Source organism: Diorhabda sublineata, chromosome 4 (assembly GCF_026230105.1).
Source record: "Diorhabda sublineata isolate icDioSubl1.1 chromosome 4, icDioSubl1.1, whole genome shotgun sequence".
Classification (NCBI taxonomy): domain Eukaryota; kingdom Metazoa; phylum Arthropoda; class Insecta; order Coleoptera; family Chrysomelidae; genus Diorhabda; species Diorhabda sublineata.
Window position 1 is genome coordinate 26668858 of NC_079477.1, and position 20559 is coordinate 26689416.

Genomic DNA, 20559 nt, shown 5'->3' on the forward strand with positions numbered 1-20559 from the left:
TCCAATTATTGTTTAGATAATGTGACCGGCTATAAAAGGAAAAAAAATTATCTGCGTTATTACTTCGTGTAGGTAAGTACACACACTCGAAGAAAATCTAACCTCGTGTCTCTTCTACCCACGAAACGTTTGCCGCTATGGGTTTTTGTGTCAAAGCTGGTCTTTTGATCGTGACATTTTTGAGTGTCGTAAGTCAAATAGCCTCAATAGCGAAATTACGTAAGTTTTTTTATTGATATTTTATCTCGAAGTTAATAAATTAAGTAATACGAACACAAATTTTATTTAATAAATTCATATTATAGTTAATAATACACAGCAAAATATGTTTTGTATAATTTCACAGAACAACCCTTCACAATCTAATTTACTTAAATTTCCCCTTTAATATTTTTTATGTAGATAAAATTCTTGGAATAACGTGCTCAATTACCGAAAATTTCACTTCAGGATTCCAAGTCATAAACCAGTTGTAGGGATTATTCTCCAGTTGAATTACATCAAAATAGATCGATATTTTTTAGACAAATATTAATTTTTTTAACTTAATTTCAAGTACTACATTAACACTAAAAATTGATAACACAGTTTTGTATTTAAAAAATTAAATTAGTATATAGATCTCAATTATATTAAATCCGGCAACAACTTATGTTTGTAACCCCAAATGTTTAGTAGCGTAGCGAGCTTAACTCGTACCATGGGCATAATACCTTTTTAGCCTTATTCTTATTATTTATTGCTGATCTACCACCAACTAAGGGCCTAATTAGACGTTGCGGGATGGACGTGCGTTTCTCTCTCTCTCACCCCGTTCTGCAATAGTTGTAACGCACGTCCATCCAGCACCGTTTAATTGAGTCCTACGTTAACCTTAGTAACAATTTACACATGTTAAAGCCCTCTTAACGTCCCATACTATAACAAAAATCGCTTCTAAATGTATAAAAATAAGATGCTACACATAATAGTGAACGCGCCATAGTACGTAAAATAGTGAAATTCACAAATACTTAGAATTACCCTTGTTAGAAACACTATAAAAAAGTTCTGTGATTCAATTAGTACAAAAGTGTTATAATAAACAAATACATTAGCAAGAACCATCATGATTTCACCGCCAAAAACGACAAAACCACTGAAAAGTTCAAAGAAAATCATCAAAAACACTTATTGTTTCTCACTCAGATTGTGTAATTAAAGAAACAAGAAAAAATATAGATCTTAATTATATTATATCCTTCAACACCGTATCCGCAACTGTCTAGCGAACTTACTCGTTCCCGGGGCACAAATATTCAGCAATCTTTTCCAAATGAATGAATGTTGATACTTCCTTTTAAATCAAAGGAAATGCTGTTCAAACTGATATTAACTTAATATTCACTTAGACTCCAATATACTACTAGCAGCGAAACCCGGCGTTGTTCAAGTTGGAATACATTGCATGTTTAATTAGAAAATATATAAGGATACATTTGTTAACGTAGATACTATTTTCGATATTGAAAGAGCTCTCCAAAACATTCTAAATCGTTTATAATAAATAGAATTATCTAGATCATTCTAGAACTTCCTCGAACATTATAAATGGATCATAATAAACTGCACTCATTTTGAGACTTTCTAGAACATTCTAGCATTCTAAAAATTTTTAGAACTTTCTAGAATATATAGAAACTTCTATAATTTTCTCGAACATTCCTAATCGATCATGATAAATTGCATTCATTTTGGAACTTTCCAGATCATTCAGAAAATTTCTAGAACTTTCTCGAGCATGCTAAATTGATCATATTAAATTTAACTCATTTTGAAACTTTCTAGATCATTCTAGAAATTTTTGAAACTTTCTAGATGATTATAGAAACTTCTATAATTTTCTCGAACATTCCTTATCGATCATAATAAATTGCATTTATTTTGTAACTTTCTAGATCATTCTAGAAATTTTGAGAGCTTTTCAGAAGTCTTCATGCGTTAGAAAAGTACAAAAATATATGTTTTCACATTTTCGTCACCCACAACCACCCACCGCGACCAAATTCCCTTACCTGGATACCAAAGGGTATCTGCTACCATAACGGGAAGTTGATTGGGGTTATTGGTCATAGAAAAAACCGTGTCTTTTCGTACTAAAAAAGCAGTTTTTATTTATTATACGAGGATGTATTGAAATCTAGTTAGCCAGACCAGTTCAATGCATAAACAAATTATTGCGTTACCATAGCAACGAACAATAACTTATTGGAAGTGTCAGTGTAAAGTTTGACGTCAAAAAAGTAAACCAGAGTTACGAAATAAATAATGAGAAAAAAGATATCCACCGAAATTGTGAAAATAGAAAAATTGGTGTATTGAGCCATCATCAAGTACCTGTATTTAAAAGGGTTAAGAGGTAAGCAGATTTACGACGATATGCTTAATACCCTTGGTGATCAATGTCCTTCGTATGCGACCTTGAAAAATTGGACTGCAACCTTCAAAAGAGGTAAATTTTCCATTGAAGATGATGACCGATCGGGTAGGTCAGTTTCTGTGTCAGTCCCCGAAAATATCGATGCAGTTCATGACATGATTTTATCAGTCCGTCGAATTGGGCTAAAACGGATATCTGAAGCACTGAATATTCCATACGAACGCGTTCGTCATATACTTCAAGTTAAAAATTGCTGCAAAATGGATCCCCAAATGTTTGAATGTTGACCAAAAGCGTGCAAGTATCGCGTTCGATCTGAGCTCGATTTGAAAACGATGTAGACTTCTTAAACCGAATTGTTACTATGGATGAGACTTGGGTACATTTCTACCATACAGAAACAAAGCAACAATCGATGGAATGGCGACATTCTAGTTCTCCAAGACCTAAGAAATTTCATGTCCAAAAATCTGCTGGAAAAGTTCTTGCTTCAGTTTGTTGGGATTGCCATGGAGTAATCTTGATTGATTTTTTGAATAAGGGTAGATCAATAACTGGAGATTACTTTTCGACATTACTGACTACTGAAAAAATTAAATAGAAAAGACGCAGAAAGCTATCCAAAGGTGTTTTGTTTTTGCACGACAACACCCTGCACACAAATCTCATGCTGCCATGTAAAAAATTCGTGATTTAGGGTTTGGATTACTAGAACACCCCCCTATTTCACCAGATTTGGCTCCGTCCGACTATCATCTCTCTCCTCAACTGGAAAAAAAGTTTAACAGGTCGTCAATTTTCTTCCAACGAGGAGGTAATAAAAGCTGTGGAGGTCTAGTGTGCAGAGCAAGAAGAAACATTTTTTTAAAGGTCTAGAGACGCTGCAGTAATAAAATATTTTGCCATTGAAATTTTGTTTGGTTCTATAGTCGGCTAAGAATTTTTTAATATATCCTCACACATTATAGATTATGTAAATTATTCTCACCAATTTTGTCTCACGCTTAGCTTTAAATTTGAAAAATGTAGTTAAGAGAACAAGACTAGATTTTGAATTGTAAATGATCATTAATTTTACATATCTATTAAGAAATATTTCGTAAGAAGCAGTTTCAAAACAATAAAATAACTAATATTTATTATTACTTAGGAGATACATATATTTAATAATAATGACCAATATATATTAATAAATGTATACATTTTCCTTTCTTTTGTTGAAGCAAACTTAGTCATTTCAAATTTTTATTTTTCAACACTTAAAAATGTAACTGCACTGCACTTTTGTATATGCACCCATAAACATTTAAAAAATTCAAAGTTTTGATTAAATTTTTTTATATATACTTAAGTGAGTTGATTAGAAATATTACGTAAAATAACTCAAATATTTAAGCTACTTGTTTTTTTTTTATTTCAACTATATGATTAAATGAATTGTGGCCCAAGGTTAATAAACAAAATTTGTCAATATATTAATCATTTTGTCTCATTATGTTATTATATTTAACTAGTTGCAGGGTATATTTGAGATTATTACAAAAATTTAATTCAATATGTCAATTATTATGTATATGAATATTGTTCAGTTGTATTCTGCAATATTCAATAATCTACGAGTACTTATATAGAGGTACTTAATTTATTTTGATTTTCAATTTAATTTTTTATTTCCAGCTAGTTCTTTTGGCAGATGTAGTGTAAAAGATCCAGAAATGGATAAATGTTTAGCTAAAAATGTTGAAGATGCAATTCATTTACTTAAAGCAGGTAAAAACAATAAAAAAATCTTCATTTCTACTTTCATATTATTTTTATTACTATTATTAGGTGACAAGAATAAGTAATCGCCAAAGCGATCATCGGTATCAAGTAATTTGACTAGACTTGGCAAAATTTTCCAAACTACAAATTGTGTGACGTTCATAGTAAGCACGTCTATAGTCATTAAGTGTTTATATTTCGGGATTATATTTATATTTGTAATATATATATAATCTAATACATTTCCCTGGACCCCTAACCCCTCTTTCTACTCTCAAGAGTATACAGGCTCTTTCTACACAATCTAAACTCAGCGCAATGATCTTTTGAAAAATGATCGACACCCTCATCAGAAAACAACATATTTTATAATAAAAAGAGAAAAAACTCAAAGTGGGGTATAGTTAAGAAACGATAAATTTGACAATAATCATCATAAAAGTCATAACAGCGATGAAACCTGTCTAGTGAAAACGATCATTCGATTTTGGTCTACTCTTAAATAACTTCCATATATCAATAGGAAAAAAATAGAAACCTTTTTTTTAAATTGGGTCCTATGATATATTCTCTAATTATCTAATACGAGGGCCTCTGTATATTTAATGATAAACTAAACTAAATTATTAGTTAATGTCCGCGGGTTATTGAACATCCACCTTATTTACCTGATTTAGCTATGTATGATTTTTAGTTTAACCTAAAGAAACAATTCCGAGGTCCACGTTTCACTGCTTGTGATTTTCTTAAGAAATATAGGCCTCGTAAATCATATACGAAACAAAATGTTTTAGATACGCCGGAACTAGGCCTGGCAACGCTAGATCCTTTGGATATTCCCGAGTTGGTAATTGGAGAAGGAACTGGTCCAGTAAATGTAGTACAAAATTTCAAAAATATTAAATTACATGGATTAACAAGTTCATCATGTCTAGACGCGCAGTAAGTTTTTCTCTTTTAATTATCTCATTCACTGTACAAACTCGATTTGCTTGATCTTCTATTTTAATATTTCATTCATTCATTTGACGCAATTCTGTACAATTTAGAATCGTTTCGCGTCAATATAGCTTAATAAATGTTATACAATCTTAAGTAAATAATTTATTCAATTATCAATGAAATTGAATATAAACTACTTCGGTTTGAAAATTTCTGAATCTATTTGGAAACGCTTGGACAAGCTAAACGGGAAAAAAGTTACCTTGCAATGGATTCCGGGACACACTGGTGTGGAGGTAAACGAAATAGCTGACAGACTAACTAAAGTAGGGGCAGACAAACCCCTACAGGACCAGAACCCTTTTGTGGTATTAGCTACAGAACAATAGAGAAGTTACTGTGACAATCTATAGGGGATGAGGCAGGTTATATCCAGAGAAGATATACTGTTATCAACCTAGGCGAGAACAACCTACGAATACTAACAGAGGTTGACTAAATGGACACCTGAAGACGCTAAATTAAGTAGATTCTGTGTGTGCAGAGGACGAAACCGCTATCCACATTCTCTCGAAGTGTGAGACACTACAGAACTCCGGAGCAGTACACCTGGGAACATGAATTAGAGGACTTGAACATCTCTGGCTAGAGCCATCTCACATTCTGAACTTTATAGGAGGAGTCTGATTAGCTGTAAAGACTGAGCATTACTCGGTAACACACTAACACACAGTAGATTCTTTGGGTTGCGGTTTGCATGGTACGCTGATATACAAACATTGGGCATTAATTCAATGAGATATAATAAGTGACTCTAATTGTTCAGTGATGACAATATTGTTCTTTGTTAAGCCTAGTTTGCCAGGCCATCGCTAGCTGCCAGTCACATCGTAAGTTTGGTATTTGCCTTGTGTAAACAGTTTATGTGTAGAATTTTTACGACAAAATGCCGAGAAAATCAACGAAGAGGTTGCTTCAAAATTCGTGCAACTTTATATAGAGCAATCAACTCTTCTCTTAATAATACAGACAACTTTAAACGTGTGTCCAACACTGGTTTGTCTGCTTTACTCTTTTAAACATTATCACATGTCAGTCCCACTACATCAAGGAAATAAAACAATTTAAATGCAAATTCTATTGTAGTTTCGACTCGAAAAATAATATATTGACAGCAAGATCTATAACGCCCGAGTTGAGACTACAAGGCAAATATTCAATGAAGGGGAAAGTACTGTTGCTACCAATCTATGGAGACGGAGACTGTAATATTACATTGAGTGAGTACTTTGAGTTTTACTAGAAAGTTCTAGTGTATTGTAAGGTTTATCATATTTATTCAATCACAAAACGAGTGAGATAAATTTATACAAACGGTGTATCTTATTTATGTAATTTATTTATACACGCTAACTATTCACTTCTCATTGTCCCGATTTACTCACTATGCCATCAAATGGTTGACTCACTGTTGAACTTTCGCTTTATATATAAAAACACCTTCTGGAACCTTGGAATTCTTGAAATATCGAGATTACCTCAAAATACAATGGCTTTCTTAGAAATTATATCTATAAAATACAGTCACAAAAAGGGTAAACAGACTAAAAATATTCTCGGTACACACGCCAAAGTTTAGCTCCGATAACTATAATTGTTGAACTAACTTTCTACCTAAATTTTCGAGGCACTTGTATATCTTCTTCATAGAAGGTTGTCACTTCAATGTGAGTAGTTTATTAGACGCGGGAGCCTCCTTAATTACCTCAATAATCAAATCAAAATTGTGTCGCAAAAATTCAAATTCACTCACTCACTCACAAAAATGTTAAGAGAAAGAAATATGCTGATTTTTTTTTAATTTACATTAAATTAAATTTTATTTACAGTTAATACTAAAATTAATCACACTATATTGGGAGAAACTGTAGAGAAAAAAGGACACACTTTTTTTAATATCTACAACTATACTGTAACTTTGAGACCAGAGAAGATGATTTACAAATTCGATAACTTATTCAATGGAGATCGACAATTAGGCGAACAAGTTTTGAATGTTTTGAACGATAACTGGAATGAAGTTTTCACAGATGTAAGAGATGGATACGAGAAGAGTTTTGGTCTCATTTTTCATGGATTAGGAAACAGAGTATTTTCTAGAGTACCTCTAAAAGATATATTCTTAGATTTGGAATGATAATTTCACTACTTTTCGTAAAATTATTATTAAAAAGTATTATTAGCTTTAATAGAAACTGTAGATATTCGAGGGTATTTTAATAAAGATCTTATATATTAAAAAAATTGATGATTTCCATTCCAAGTCCGTTCAGGCGTTCTACCCAACCGATTTGCTACATTACTTACACTACATTACTTTTCACATACACACGTTCTATCCTCAATATCTCAAGTTCCATTCAAGATAGAGGCTTCGTTTTGTTTTAAGAACACTCGCTGAAACACCTTCTTTCTTTTGAGTTTTTGAACACTTAAATCGGTTGAGTTGGAGAGGAGCTAGGCGCGGACATCCAATGCGGAGTTATGGATTTTTGTAGGTTTTTGGCAATTTTTCTACATTCAAAGATCTATATCTCAGGTTCTAATATAGCTACAGAGTTCGTTTTGATTTAAGAACACTCGCTGAAACATCTTCTTTCTTTTGAGTTTTTGAACACTTAAATCGGTTGAGTTGGAGAGGAGCTAGGCGCGGACATTCGATGTGGAGTTATGGATTTTTGTAGGTTTTTGGCAATTTTTCTACATTCAAAGATCTATATCTCAGGTTCTAATATAGCTACAGAGTTCGTTTTGGCTTAAGAACACTCGCTGAAACATCTTCTTTCTTTTGAGTTTTTGAACACTTAAATCGGTTGAGTTGGAGAGGAGCTAGGCACGGACATTCAATGTGGAGTTATGGATTTTTATAGGTTTTTGGCAATTTTTCTACATTCAAAGATCTATATTTCAGGTTCTCATATAGTTTTTTCTTTTGAGTTTTTGACCATTTAAATATAAATTAGATCCTTGTACATGCCAAGGAACCCGTTTGCCATAAAGAGACATTCTGTAAAGTATTAGCATAAATTGTAATTATTTATTGAAAATATTCACAGGAGGTTCTGAAACAAAATCAAACATTTCTAATTGAAATGCATTCTGTCGAACATCGTCTTACCCATCTGATTCAAACAGTGTCGAGACAAATAATGTACCTGGGCTTATCTTACACGACAAGGCAGAAGAATTTTCAAAATGACTGGGACACAGTTCTTTTCGTGCCAGCAACGGTTGATTGGTAAATTTTTAGAAGTGCCATAAAATTGTGTTTAGGAAAGTTTGCAGCAAAAGTGCAAGTGTCAATAACGAGATATGTGATAAATCATTTTTTCAAGTGCTTACCTGATAAAACACTCATTTTAAAAAATGAAAAATATCATGGTGCACAGTAAAGATCGATTAACAATATTGCTGGCAACAGACATGACAGGCTCTGAAAAACTCAAACCATTAGTTATAGGAAATGCTAGAAGGCCTCGTTGTTTTTCTGGTTGTAAATCTCTACTACTAGACTATGATGCTAACAAGAAAGCCTAGATAGCAGCCGAAATATTCAAAGGATGGCTCATTAAAGTACTATTCATTGACAACTGTACAGCTCACCACATAATTCCGCCTTTGAAAGCAGAAAAAATTAAATTTTTTCCACCCAATACAACCTCTAAGCTACAGCCCTTAGATCAAGGAATAATAAAAAACTTCTAATTCGCTTACAGAAAGGAAGTTGTTAGGAAACTGATAACAAATATGGAACAACAGTCAGCTTTATCTATTAATGTATTACATGCAATTAGGATGATTGAGAAGAAGCTTCGGAAGAACCTTTTGAACCGGACATGAATGTAGACTGTAGAGACTAATTGGAATAAATTATGTACAATGTGCAAGTCTAGCTACTACTGGAACACGAAATGATGCTGAAATCACCGACATAGTTAATCAGAATATGGATGACGATGACGTTGATAAAAAAGACGTTGATGATACTCATTGAGGAAGTTTTAAATCACTAATAATAAATAACGAATCCAGAGCTGTAATCAACACACTACGAACTTACTTTTGTTGTCTGTTATCTAATAATAAAATAAGGTCTTATATGATTAAAAGATTAAATTCAATGAAAATTGTTTTATTTTTATATAAAATCAAATAAATGAACAATAAAAATACAGAAATTTTCAGGATATAGTTTGTTTTTATGTTTATATTTTATTTTATTTTATTTACAATAAGTTTTAACGCATTTTTTTTTTTAATTTTCTTTGAACTATTTTTTTCTTTATTATTTTCATTGGTTGATTTTATATTTTAATTCGATTGAAATTTGAAGATATTAATTACGTTTTTTTTAAAAACCCCCATTTTTTTGTCAACAAAAATTTTTGATGAGCAGTATTTTGATTTAATTTCAAGGTTAAGAAATATAATTTTAATGATAATTAATTTTGGTTCATGGGGATAAACTAGAAATTTTAAATAAATTGAATTATCATTTCATAGTTTACATTAGGGGATGTAAATTAATTTTAGTTTATAAGGGTAAATTAGAAACTTTAGAACTTTAAATAAATTGTTTTATAATTTAATAGTTTACATTTGGGGATGTAAATTAGTTTTAGTTTATGGGGATGAACTAGAAATTTTGAAAAAGTAAATTTATTGCTTAATAATTTATATTTTAGGTTTATAAATTATTATTTGGGTCCCATTTATGAGTATAATCTTTTGTTGTGATGATATCGAGGATAATTTATTCATTTCTTTGATTGAGGTTGAAAAAATAGTTGATAAAAAATCTGCAAATTGTATAAAACAAAAGTAAATAACGGATTTTCTTCAGTGTACAATTCACTTCACTAATAGGTTATTTGTTTTAATATGTAAAAAATATATGCATATTATATAAATTAAGTTGAATTGCTATTTGACTTGACTCCACAAATCGAAAAATATATTTACAAATAGCGCCTTGGTCAGTCAAAATTGCAGCAGTTAAATTATATGTATCTCGAAGTTTTCGTTAAGTCGAAAACTTGTTAATTAGAATTTTTTTTTCGTGTCGTGATAGTTTTTTTATATTGTTACACTAAACTTATCTGATTATTGTTTTACTTTTTAATTTAATAATTTTTATTACTTACCATATATTTTTTAGCCTTGATAGGGATCAAATAAATGATCGAGTCTTCAGCCCACAACATCATTCGAAATTACCAACAGCCTCCTGAAGACGATAACTTAGTTATAGAAACGCGCGCCAGACAGTGTAACTGTGACTGATGATGTAGGGGCAGCGTTCCTACTTGCGGGAATAAAAAGAAATATGTATATTTCCCAAGTATATTTAGAAACTTTCTACCAAGTTTAATAAACAAAAATTTCATTATAAAAACATGTCATCGAAAGGAATTTGAGACAGTACAATATTCATCCCATCCATATAAATTTTGCTGAATGTCGCATCAAACGATGGCTTGATCTCCTTGAAGATATCAAGAGAGTTTTCGTTCATTGTATTTAATATATCTGCTTCTATTTTTCGGTTGGTTGGAAATATATCTTGGAAATAGTATATCACACGTGACGGACGCAAATCCATAGTATAACTGTTAAGCTTCATATACTTTTTGCCATTTTTCTCGAAAAATTCGCATTTAATCGTATGCCGATCGGTATAATCAACTGAAATAAAACAAGAAAAATATTAGTTTATTGTATATCAGTTGCCGAAGGAATTTTAGCTTTTGCTATGTTATATAATTCAAAAGATTTTCATTATTTCTAGTCTCTGAGCTTCGGCCATATATTTAATTGTTAATTGATCATTGAGTTCAACAATTCAATGATCTTTTTTAGAGAGACGTATCAGAGATCAACAAGTCAGTCATTATACTTGTATCCCAGAAACCCTTGTAGCGCTCTTCCATGTTACATGGGCTCTCTATGCTCTTAGCCCATGGTATAAGTCAGGGATTCCCAAACCATTTTAGGCGAGAGACCCCTTTTCTTAACTGAACTGATACCTCAGATCCCCGTAATTACTTTACAATTAATTAAAAAATTCTATATCTATTTTTTATTTCTATTGATACAAAATACTTACCAATCTAGAAACTTCGCGGTTGGTTAAGTGAGTGAAATTAACATTCTTTAGTCAAAATAAATACAATTAAACTCAGTAAATATCAAGTGTAATTAATAATTATTAATACAAGTTACGTAAGAATACTTGAGTAAGAATTTTATTTTAGAAAAAACATTTAAATCGTAAAGTGAAAATAAAAAAATGAAAAATTCAGTGAGATGGATGATTCTGGTGACTTTCTACCAATCTAGCTAAATTTGGTTCAATATTGGTGAGTTGCAGCCTTAAATCGCCACGTTCATTGATTTTCAAACGGTACCTTTGTTTTATCAAAATGTTTTTTTTTTTGGAAAAATCGACAGTTTTTTGCCCGAGAAACCTACAGTATTATCATTCAAGTTCCGACGAAATTGAAAACGCAAATGCACTTTTAACATAAGTGCAAGCGTGTCCTATAGTCAAATATCCGGAGCATTTTTGGACTTCAACTTTATCATAATCTCGTTCGGGTTAAATTGCGTATATGCGCTTAAACCAGTGGGAGTCAAAACATGCCTGAAAGATTTATACGCTTGAATACATTATATTATCTTACAGGAATTTTTCCCGCTTTTTAACTAGTCAAATTACTCATCTTCTACGAACTTGTGCATACTTATCGATTGTTAAGTTTTTTTAAAAGTACGAGAATGAAACTTCCTACTAAAATATTAGTCATTCTCATAACGGGTCGGTTAGAACAAGTTATACAGTATCTAAGAAATTTTAAATAAGAACTCGGGTTAGTTAATACGGGCCGATTTTTAGACGTCGTTGACTCCCAAAAACAGTTTTCGTTTATGTCGACCCCTTGAAAACCGATATTGACCCCTTTAGGAATCTCTTGTTGCATATCCTATTTTTTATTTGCAGTGTTGTCTTCAACAAGTTCCCCATAATTTTCAGATTTTATATTTCTAACCAAATACTGCATCACAGATACAACATATATCCAAGCCTTTAGCTCTAAATTGATTATTTAGGGGCCATCAAAAATACCAGCTTCAATATTTTCCATAGTGAACTGAGGGAATTTTTGTCAAATGTTCCCCTCTTTATCTAGTGATATCTCCAGTTTCATATTTATTGGCGGAAGGATCATTTTGTCAAAGAATGGATTCTGGACTATATTTTTGTCTAGGCTCCATATTTCTTCTCAAGAGTCAATTTCTTCATACCCATTGCTCTTGACAAGCTCTACCAATAGGTAAACTGTGTAAGCATAAAAAACAATTGACATATTTTCAAATTTTCAGAGTTTCACAACTGAAATAATACAATATTTTCATATTAAAACTAGCTGACCCGGCACCGGCGAACTTCGTACCGCCTAACAGTCGATTCTTTATTTGTTTAGGTTTTTTTAATACTTATTCTGCTATTCGGGACTTTGGTTCTGCTAATAACATAAAAAAGAAAGTTAATAAGGCAACAATTACATTATGAATTACATTATGTCAAATACCAAAAATAATGAAACAACTAGAATTCTTTTAATAGTCAATAAAAAATTAAAATTTCATTTATTATATTTAATTTTTTTCTTACTTATAATAAATTAAGTTTTGTAGTACTTTATGAAGTGTCAAAATAAAGGACTTCTACTATTCACCTTCGATATTTCGAAAATGACTTTTGCCGTTCCTCAAAGAAGAAAACAACTACTTCCCTGGCTAATGCCTCGACGAATATTGAATCACAACTCCTCTGAAAAGCGTGATGTCAATAGACCCCTTTGTCGAAATTAACATCCCCAATGGCTCGCAATTGCAAGGAGTAACTATCATTGTTCGGGTTTGAGACCCGAACTGAAGAAAACGTCAAAAAGCGTCGCTATTCAGTACATGTAGTTAAATATTTCCCAGCGAATATTAAGTGACGCCATCCTCACTTCTAACTGCGAACCACTGGTCGGGTATAGTCGCCAATTTCCATGGTAACTGAGGTCTGCAAAATGTATAAAATAAAGGATTTGTACTATACCCGTTCTTCAAAGGGGAAAACAACTACTTTCCTGGCTAATGCCCCGACGAATATTGAATTACAACCCCTTTCACCACTAACATGATTATGATCAACATGTCGTTACTCTTAATAGTAATTTGGTCACGTTAACTCCAAATAGTTGATTTTTATTCAGTCATTTTTTGGTTCTAATCCCTCGAAACTGCATCAATCTTTTGCATTGTGGTTTTAAAAAAATTCCATTCTGCAGTCAATGATCATTGTTATTTTCAAATAACGGTGAATTCTGTATACGTTCAATTGACTTATACACTTGATCTGAATTTTTTATTTCACTTTTCTTTTGTAAATTTAATAGAAATCAAAATATTAGCAAGTTACGTTTTTACTTTATCAACACACTGTATATAATTTTACAAAAAAATAAATAAAAATACAACTTATTCTTTTAATAGTTTCATCTACAAGATCTTTCTTACCCATTGTTGAATTGAATTTTCCATGTGCTTTGATTGGAAAAAGTATGGTTGCTTCCATTTCGTAATCACCTTCCATAGTTGCTTGTGGAGTTCTTGTATCGACAATCCAATTGCAATCAGTTCCTAGATTTATTCTAAAACGAAATTTAAAAAAATTGTGAAGCCAAGTTTTTTTTAATATTAGTAACTGAATTATACCAAGCTACAATCGAAAAGAAGTAATTTTCTTAACATCTTAAACGAAATACTATCTAATTGCTGGTGTGATTCGTTCTTCAGAGTCTTCTGAATTAACAGATCGAGTTTTCTATACAATTTTTTCATTGATCCTCATAAAAAGAAAAGAAACTAAAGTAGCTGCATCAGTTTTATCAACAGCTTTGGTAGTTGTACTTAAAAACAGTTTTAAGTGGGATTTGACAATTCATTTCAAAATATTAATATGTTTATAAATAAAACTTTGTTTTCACGTGGTGGTTTTTCTTAAAAATGTTAGTCTTTGATTTGTGAAAAAAATTTTATAAATCATAGTAGACCCATGATTTTTAAGTTTTGTACATCGCTTAAATGTTAATTTTACACCACTAATTTCAATATCATTTCTGTCGTATTTGCTATACAAAAGAAACTTTAATGTATAGAAAAATAGGTTTTTTGAACATTTTTCAAACATTCAACATTAGTCTTCAGCCAAGCAGGACTGGAATGAAAATTACCTCTCTGGGACAACAGTTTATAATAAAATGTTTCCGTTTTGCAGTATCTATAAATATATGAAAATAAAATGTTCGTCAGTCTTGCAGGAACTCAAAAACGGCTGGACCTATTTGGTTAATTTTGGTCTTGAATTAATTATGAAAGTGGAGAGGAGGTTTAAAAGGTGAATAAATATGAAAATGCTCGGAATTAAATAAAAACAACCATTCTGTTATTCCCCCTTATGTTTTGTCACAAATTAAATTTCTGAATACAACCATAATATTTTATATTTGACAGCCAACCTCAGACAAAGAGTGCATCCTTCTATCTTTGTGAGTGACGACTGACTGACTGAAAAACTGGATGAATAACGTTATTGAGGCATCAATCATAAAGAAAAAATACAAATGAAAGGATGCCTTGATCCCGCGTAAACCGATGATTCCATACGTCTGGCCTTTGCGTTGACCATAAATAAATCGCAAGGACAGTCTTTGGAAATTTGCAGAATCAACTTGGAGTTTCCCTGTTTCGCGCATGGACAGTTCGCACGTCAGAAAACAGTTATCTTTGTTTATTTACGTACCACAAAACAAAATAAAACTTTATCAGAAAGCTCTAAATTTATCAGGTGTAATTAATAGATCATAATAATAAAAATTCATTCATACGGAGCATTTTTATTATTTGTTTTAATAACAAAGGATTCCTTTTGTTTCAGTTTATTTTATACAAAAGTTTTATTTATTGATTGAGACAGTACGACGTCAGCCGGGTCAGCCTCAACACTTTATGGTGTATTATTATTTCTTTCAGATAATTTCTACGGACCCCAAAATTTCTGCCTCAATCAACCCTCGTACAGTCATTCGCGGGCGCTCCTTACCAATTCTTATGGTAGAATTGGATTCAGGATCCCTGAATAATAATTTTGAAAGTAATTATGCAATTGCAAGATGCATTGATTGCACTCTAATGGAATTTTTAAATCTACTATATTTTGAATCGGTTTCATGGGATTTCACGCAGAAAATCGTATCTCGATATGTGGTGTCTACCAGTTTTTCTTTATTTATGACGATTATGATCTGAATATCCTTCACTATACCGGAAACAGAAATAATTTATTCTACAACTTATAAAATAAAAATAATACACTAACTTGACATTGGTAACGTGAATGTTGTTAGTTGTCCCATGTACGGTTACATTTACGAATTTTATACGCGAAGAAAACTGCTTTGAAGAATCAGAAACTAAATTTATCTCTTTCACAAAGTATGGTTCGCTTTGGGGCAGGCCGAGTTCTTTGTTACCTGAAAATGGAAAAGCATGTTAATAAACTATTATATATTTTGAAATTATAGCGATAATTTCGATGAAATTCACATCTTGAGCACCTGTGTAATAGTAGCAATGACATAATAGTATAAAACAACTAATATTTTTAATGAAATAATCATTATTCTAAAAAATGAGTTGTATTTTGAATTTTCAATTCATCGATGTAATCATCTTCTGCTCTTATTATATCGATACACAATTTTGTTATAAAGATTTCGACAAATAATTGTCGTCTATTTGGTTAGAAGTTAAGTGGAAGTAGGATATTGTTATTCGACTTCAATTTGTCTCAGAATAACTAAATCAGGTTGAGATCAAGCGACTGTGAAGGCCAATTCATTACTCTCAGTTTATTCATCTTTACAATTGTTTCCAATGCTGTTTGCATAGCTTCGAAGAATGTTTGGGATCTTTGTCACGCTGGAAGATGAATTTTCTGCCGATCAGACGCTGGCTAGAACGTTTTACATTTTCCTTTAATATTTTTTATAACCTTATTTCTTCAACTTTTCTTTAATTTTCACCAGGTATTTAGTCGCCGTTTCTACAAAACATTTCCAAACTATCATCAAGTGTTCGCCGTGTTTTACAGTCGGGATTACACATGGATCTAATATCCGTTCTTCCTTTGACCTGCGCACAAAAATTCTTCTCTCAGACCCAAAAAACTCGAACTTTAACTCATCATTCTCTTCATGCGTCCTGTTTTTATATTCTCTAGCCCACTGCAACATTTTAATTTCATTTAGACGTTTTAAAAGATGTTTTTTCACTGTCACCCTTCCAAAAAGGACAGTTTTCCTCAATCTCCTTTTCACTGTAGTAGAAGTACTCTAAGACAGATCCCTAGATTCATTGATTCGAGCTGTTATCTTTAGGCCTGTGTGTCGTCGATTACGATTACTGATCAATACAGTAACAAATTTAGTAGAGTCGTTAAAAATTGCCCGTTATTGCCCGTGGCCAGTAAAAACAGTAAGAGTAGTTTAGTATATGTAGTAGCTTAGTCAAGTAAATAGATCCGATTCTATTTTTGGGATCAGGTAGAGTTCCCTATCAAGGGCTGCTAACTAGTAAACTGTCCCTAAACCAAGTCTAAACGCGAGGGTTGTCGATTAGTTTACAACACAACAAACCAAAATGTCGCTTTCAGTTGCAAGAAGATAAAACTCTAAAAATATTGTATTGGAATCGCGTATTTCCGTAGAATTTGAGATTTTTCCTTACGTAACAAATTATTAAACGAAGTTTATGACGTTCTGAGTGCATTAAAGTATTCTGAAAGCCGAAAGGTTTTGAGCTCCTTAGCATCCTTTGATTGATAAGCGTTTTGATTTTTTGGATATTCTTTCTCCAATTTCTTCTAAGGTAATATTCATAATACCGACAACTCTTTGTCTTTTTATTTTGATACAACTATTTGATGCTTGCACAAAATTAGTCTGAACGAAAAATGATATACTAGCCGTTTCTGAACTAAATCTAGAATAATTTCACAAATTTATATACTTATATGATTTTTTCAATATTTACCGTTTTTGAAGGTTTCAAAAGATGCTTCTATAGCTCTGGCTACGCATTGTGGTAAGTCAGGTTGATTTCGGTGACATTTTTGAATGCTGCTAGCTAAAATAATAACATCTTTTCAATATATACTATCGTATTAAGCAATTTGTTTGTTATCACTATTTCAACGTTCATTCATTATCATTAACTGCTTCACAAATTCTACCTTAAAAATTTGAGTTAACTTTTTTACAATTTTATAAAACTGTAACACTATTTAGGAGAATTCCTCCGGAAATCTGAGGTTCCAAAATGAATCTCATATTTATTATATTATTCATATTATGCCCCTAATTGAAACCACTGATAATAAAACTGGAAATCAATAAACTTGTTGGTAGACGAAAGAATGTGGATAGATCAGGAAAAAAACTAACGAAAACAAAAGTTGGGATATGGATAAAGAAAATGTGGGTTAACATAAATCTATTATTAGACCCGATAGCAGCACGGATCCAACTCTCTGGACATGAACAAGAAATGTCTACAGCTCTTCATTATTAGTAAAACGGAGCATAATTTTACTAAATGCATGAGATGATTGGGGGAAAGGAGAAAATATAATAGTATAGCAAACTGGATAGGCAAAGAGCACATCAGCATACGAAGGATATCTGGATAACAGTGGCAACAAGATAGGAGAAGAATAGTGAGAAGAAAAACACCAAAAATCAGTAGTTGAAGTATTAGCAGAAAGTTGCTCTGAGCAAGACCCTCTATTTTTTTTATAACGAACTCTATAATGTCAAAATTGAACCTTCATATCCGATTTTGACTTTTTAGGAAGATATTAGTCAAGTTAGAGTCTGAGCAATTGAAGAAATTGTATTGTGAATTGAGAATAAACAAAGTTGCTATATTTCACAGATCATAGTTAAATATACACTTCTTTGTCAGTTGTCTCTCACGCAAGAATGTTACTCAATTTTCTAAGACGTAGTACTGATCTGTTTTTCAAGTTCAATTGTTCAAGAAAGGTTATTAAACAAAAATGGACAAAGAATAAATAGGATCATGCAACTTTCCTCAAATCAGCTAAGAACAGCCGTACAATGACTTGGAAGGAGTTGGCTAGGGAATTGCAGTTTGTCTATGAAATTGATGGGAAAACAAAACCAAAACCATTAAGGCCTTTGCGGTCTTATTTACACGCCTGGACCATTTCTTTTGCTAAAGACATATGGAGTATACAGTATTGAGTATTACCAAGAGTATGTTTTTGGTTTAAAACTGAATGATTTTTAAGTTCATTTAAAAATGTGATTGATAAATATAACCTTCAAAAAGTTACGTTTAATACTACTTGTTACTAAACGTATAACTAACACCCTCTAAGAGATTCAGATATAAAAACAAATTCATGGGACGTATCAGTTTTCAAGACGTATTCATTTGAAATAACATTGCAATGTTGCTAATAGTTTCGGAGAAATCGTGAAAAATGGAAGGAATTATCAGTTAGTGGATAATTCGGATTCTAATCATCATACCATCGTTTATGAAAAATTCCTATGCCTATTCTTTTACAATTTGAAATTTTTGAAGAGTTCAAATCATCCGTTAGAAAAGTATGTGAGTAAAGTTTTGGAAATTTTGTTGACAGTGTCTATCAAACTGTCTTCAAATATCTATTGCCGTCAATCGCATCTTAAAATTATTAAAATTAATTAAATTGGAAAAGCAGCCATGGCGTCAACGAAAATAAGTGGAATTGAAAGAGAAGACAGAGTTAATGAGAGAACGGTACAACATTGCGCATTGGTTTAATCTTTTTAATAGTGAACATTTCAAGCTTGAAGATTTTTCGCGCTCAGATCTCCCACCTGAGTGCAAATTAACTGGGATTCAGAAGAAACGTGTAGATTAAGGATGTGGTTGATCTGTGGGTAAAGTGTGTAAACAGCTAATGTTGAACCACTGCGAAAGTTGCGTGAAATAAGATTAAAGAATTTGTAGACCAGGAGGGATTGGAAGCTCGTCCGCCATTTTCTGCTTTTTAGAGTACTTTAAAAGTATAGAAAGTACTCACGATTCGTAGAAAAATCCCATGTTTAAAGAGCGACAGCTTATCACCGATTTTATTATAAAAATTTTTTCGGCATCCAAAATATGTATAAACATTCGTAAAAGTGTCCAAGTGTTTCCGAAAAAGACCTTTTTCAAGAAGACGTGGATTGATGTAAGCTATCGTTCTATGAACATGACAAGGATAAGAAAATCCCATTTTCCGAGGAAAATGTCAATGTATACCCAATATTTTTTTTTGAAACGTCATAAATACTACGACAAAAGGCAGGAAACAGAAAATCGCGAACAATCACTGGTCCAATTTTTTGGTAGGTTTATCTTAGGGTAAAAAATTTTTTACGATTTTACGAAAAATGTCAGAGACTCGTTTTTCCATTAGGGATATACTACCCCGTTACCAAAAAAGTGGTTTTCCTACCCGTGGCAGAGGGAGAGAGATTCGTTAAATGATTTTTAGGTAGGATAAGGGAAATTTTTTATAAGAGGAAGGTTTGTTGGAGTTGGCCCTGATATAGGAGCTGCCTCTCTGCCTCCCACCTGTATTAGATGACAGAGCTCACTAATTTCTCAAAAAAACTACTGAAAATTAAATTCACTGACAATTTACTGGGCGTTCAATTAAGATAAAATAATAGGGCAGACTGTAGTTACACAATCATTACGTTTTCTTTTTATATTAGTATAACTTCAAAGAAATTGGAAAGACAATTAATTTAAAATTACAGAAAATAAAATTAGAAGATGATTACTTACGCAATTTCGCTGCTAATGCAATTGAAAAACAACTACATAATAAAAAGAATCTCATATTTTACAGCTTAATAAAAGTTTTACACAAATAAAATTGATTTTAAAATGACAATGAATTTATAATTTTGCTAATTATCAACATAATTACCTTGGTTCAAAGATTAAAGGAAAACTTATTTTTTTTTTCTATCGAAATGAAGTACACGTCCTTGTATCCTATAATATTATTTGAAGTTTTACTATGTGTACTAGTATTCATTTACATGATAACCAGTTAAAATATGCTCTGGTGTAATTAACAATATGATGTCATCAATATTATTCTATTTTTAACTTTTGTTTGATGAAAATAAGACAAAAAGTGAATAGTCTGAAACACACTAAAATCTATAGGAAAAAAATGACAATTATTGTCA

The 20559-nt window shown here is 31.8% G+C and overlaps 2 protein-coding genes across 2 annotated transcripts; one reads left to right on the forward strand and one right to left on the reverse strand.

Moving 5' to 3' along the window:
• The first annotated feature begins 61 nt into the window (after positions 1-61).
• Positions 62-7429, forward strand: LOC130443022 (protein takeout-like). The gene is made up of 5 exons (XM_056777464.1): positions 62-219; positions 4097-4189; positions 4978-5125; positions 6272-6405; positions 7015-7429. Exons 1-5 carry the CDS (start codon positions 138-140, stop codon positions 7320-7322), a joined length of 765 nt encoding a protein of 254 aa, XP_056633442.1. The 5' UTR covers positions 62-137; the 3' UTR covers positions 7323-7429.
• Positions 7430-10512: 3083 nt separating this feature from the next.
• Positions 10513-20256, reverse strand: LOC130443023 (protein takeout-like). The gene is made up of 5 exons (XM_056777466.1): positions 20147-20256; positions 17333-17425; positions 15618-15771; positions 13757-13890; positions 10513-10870 (listed from the first exon to the last, which is right to left on the reverse strand). The coding sequence occupies exons 1-5, from the start codon at positions 20199-20201 to the stop codon at positions 10572-10574; spliced, it is 735 nt and encodes a 244-aa protein (XP_056633444.1). The 5' UTR covers positions 20202-20256; the 3' UTR covers positions 10513-10571.
• Between the last annotated feature and the right edge of the window lie 303 nt (positions 20257-20559).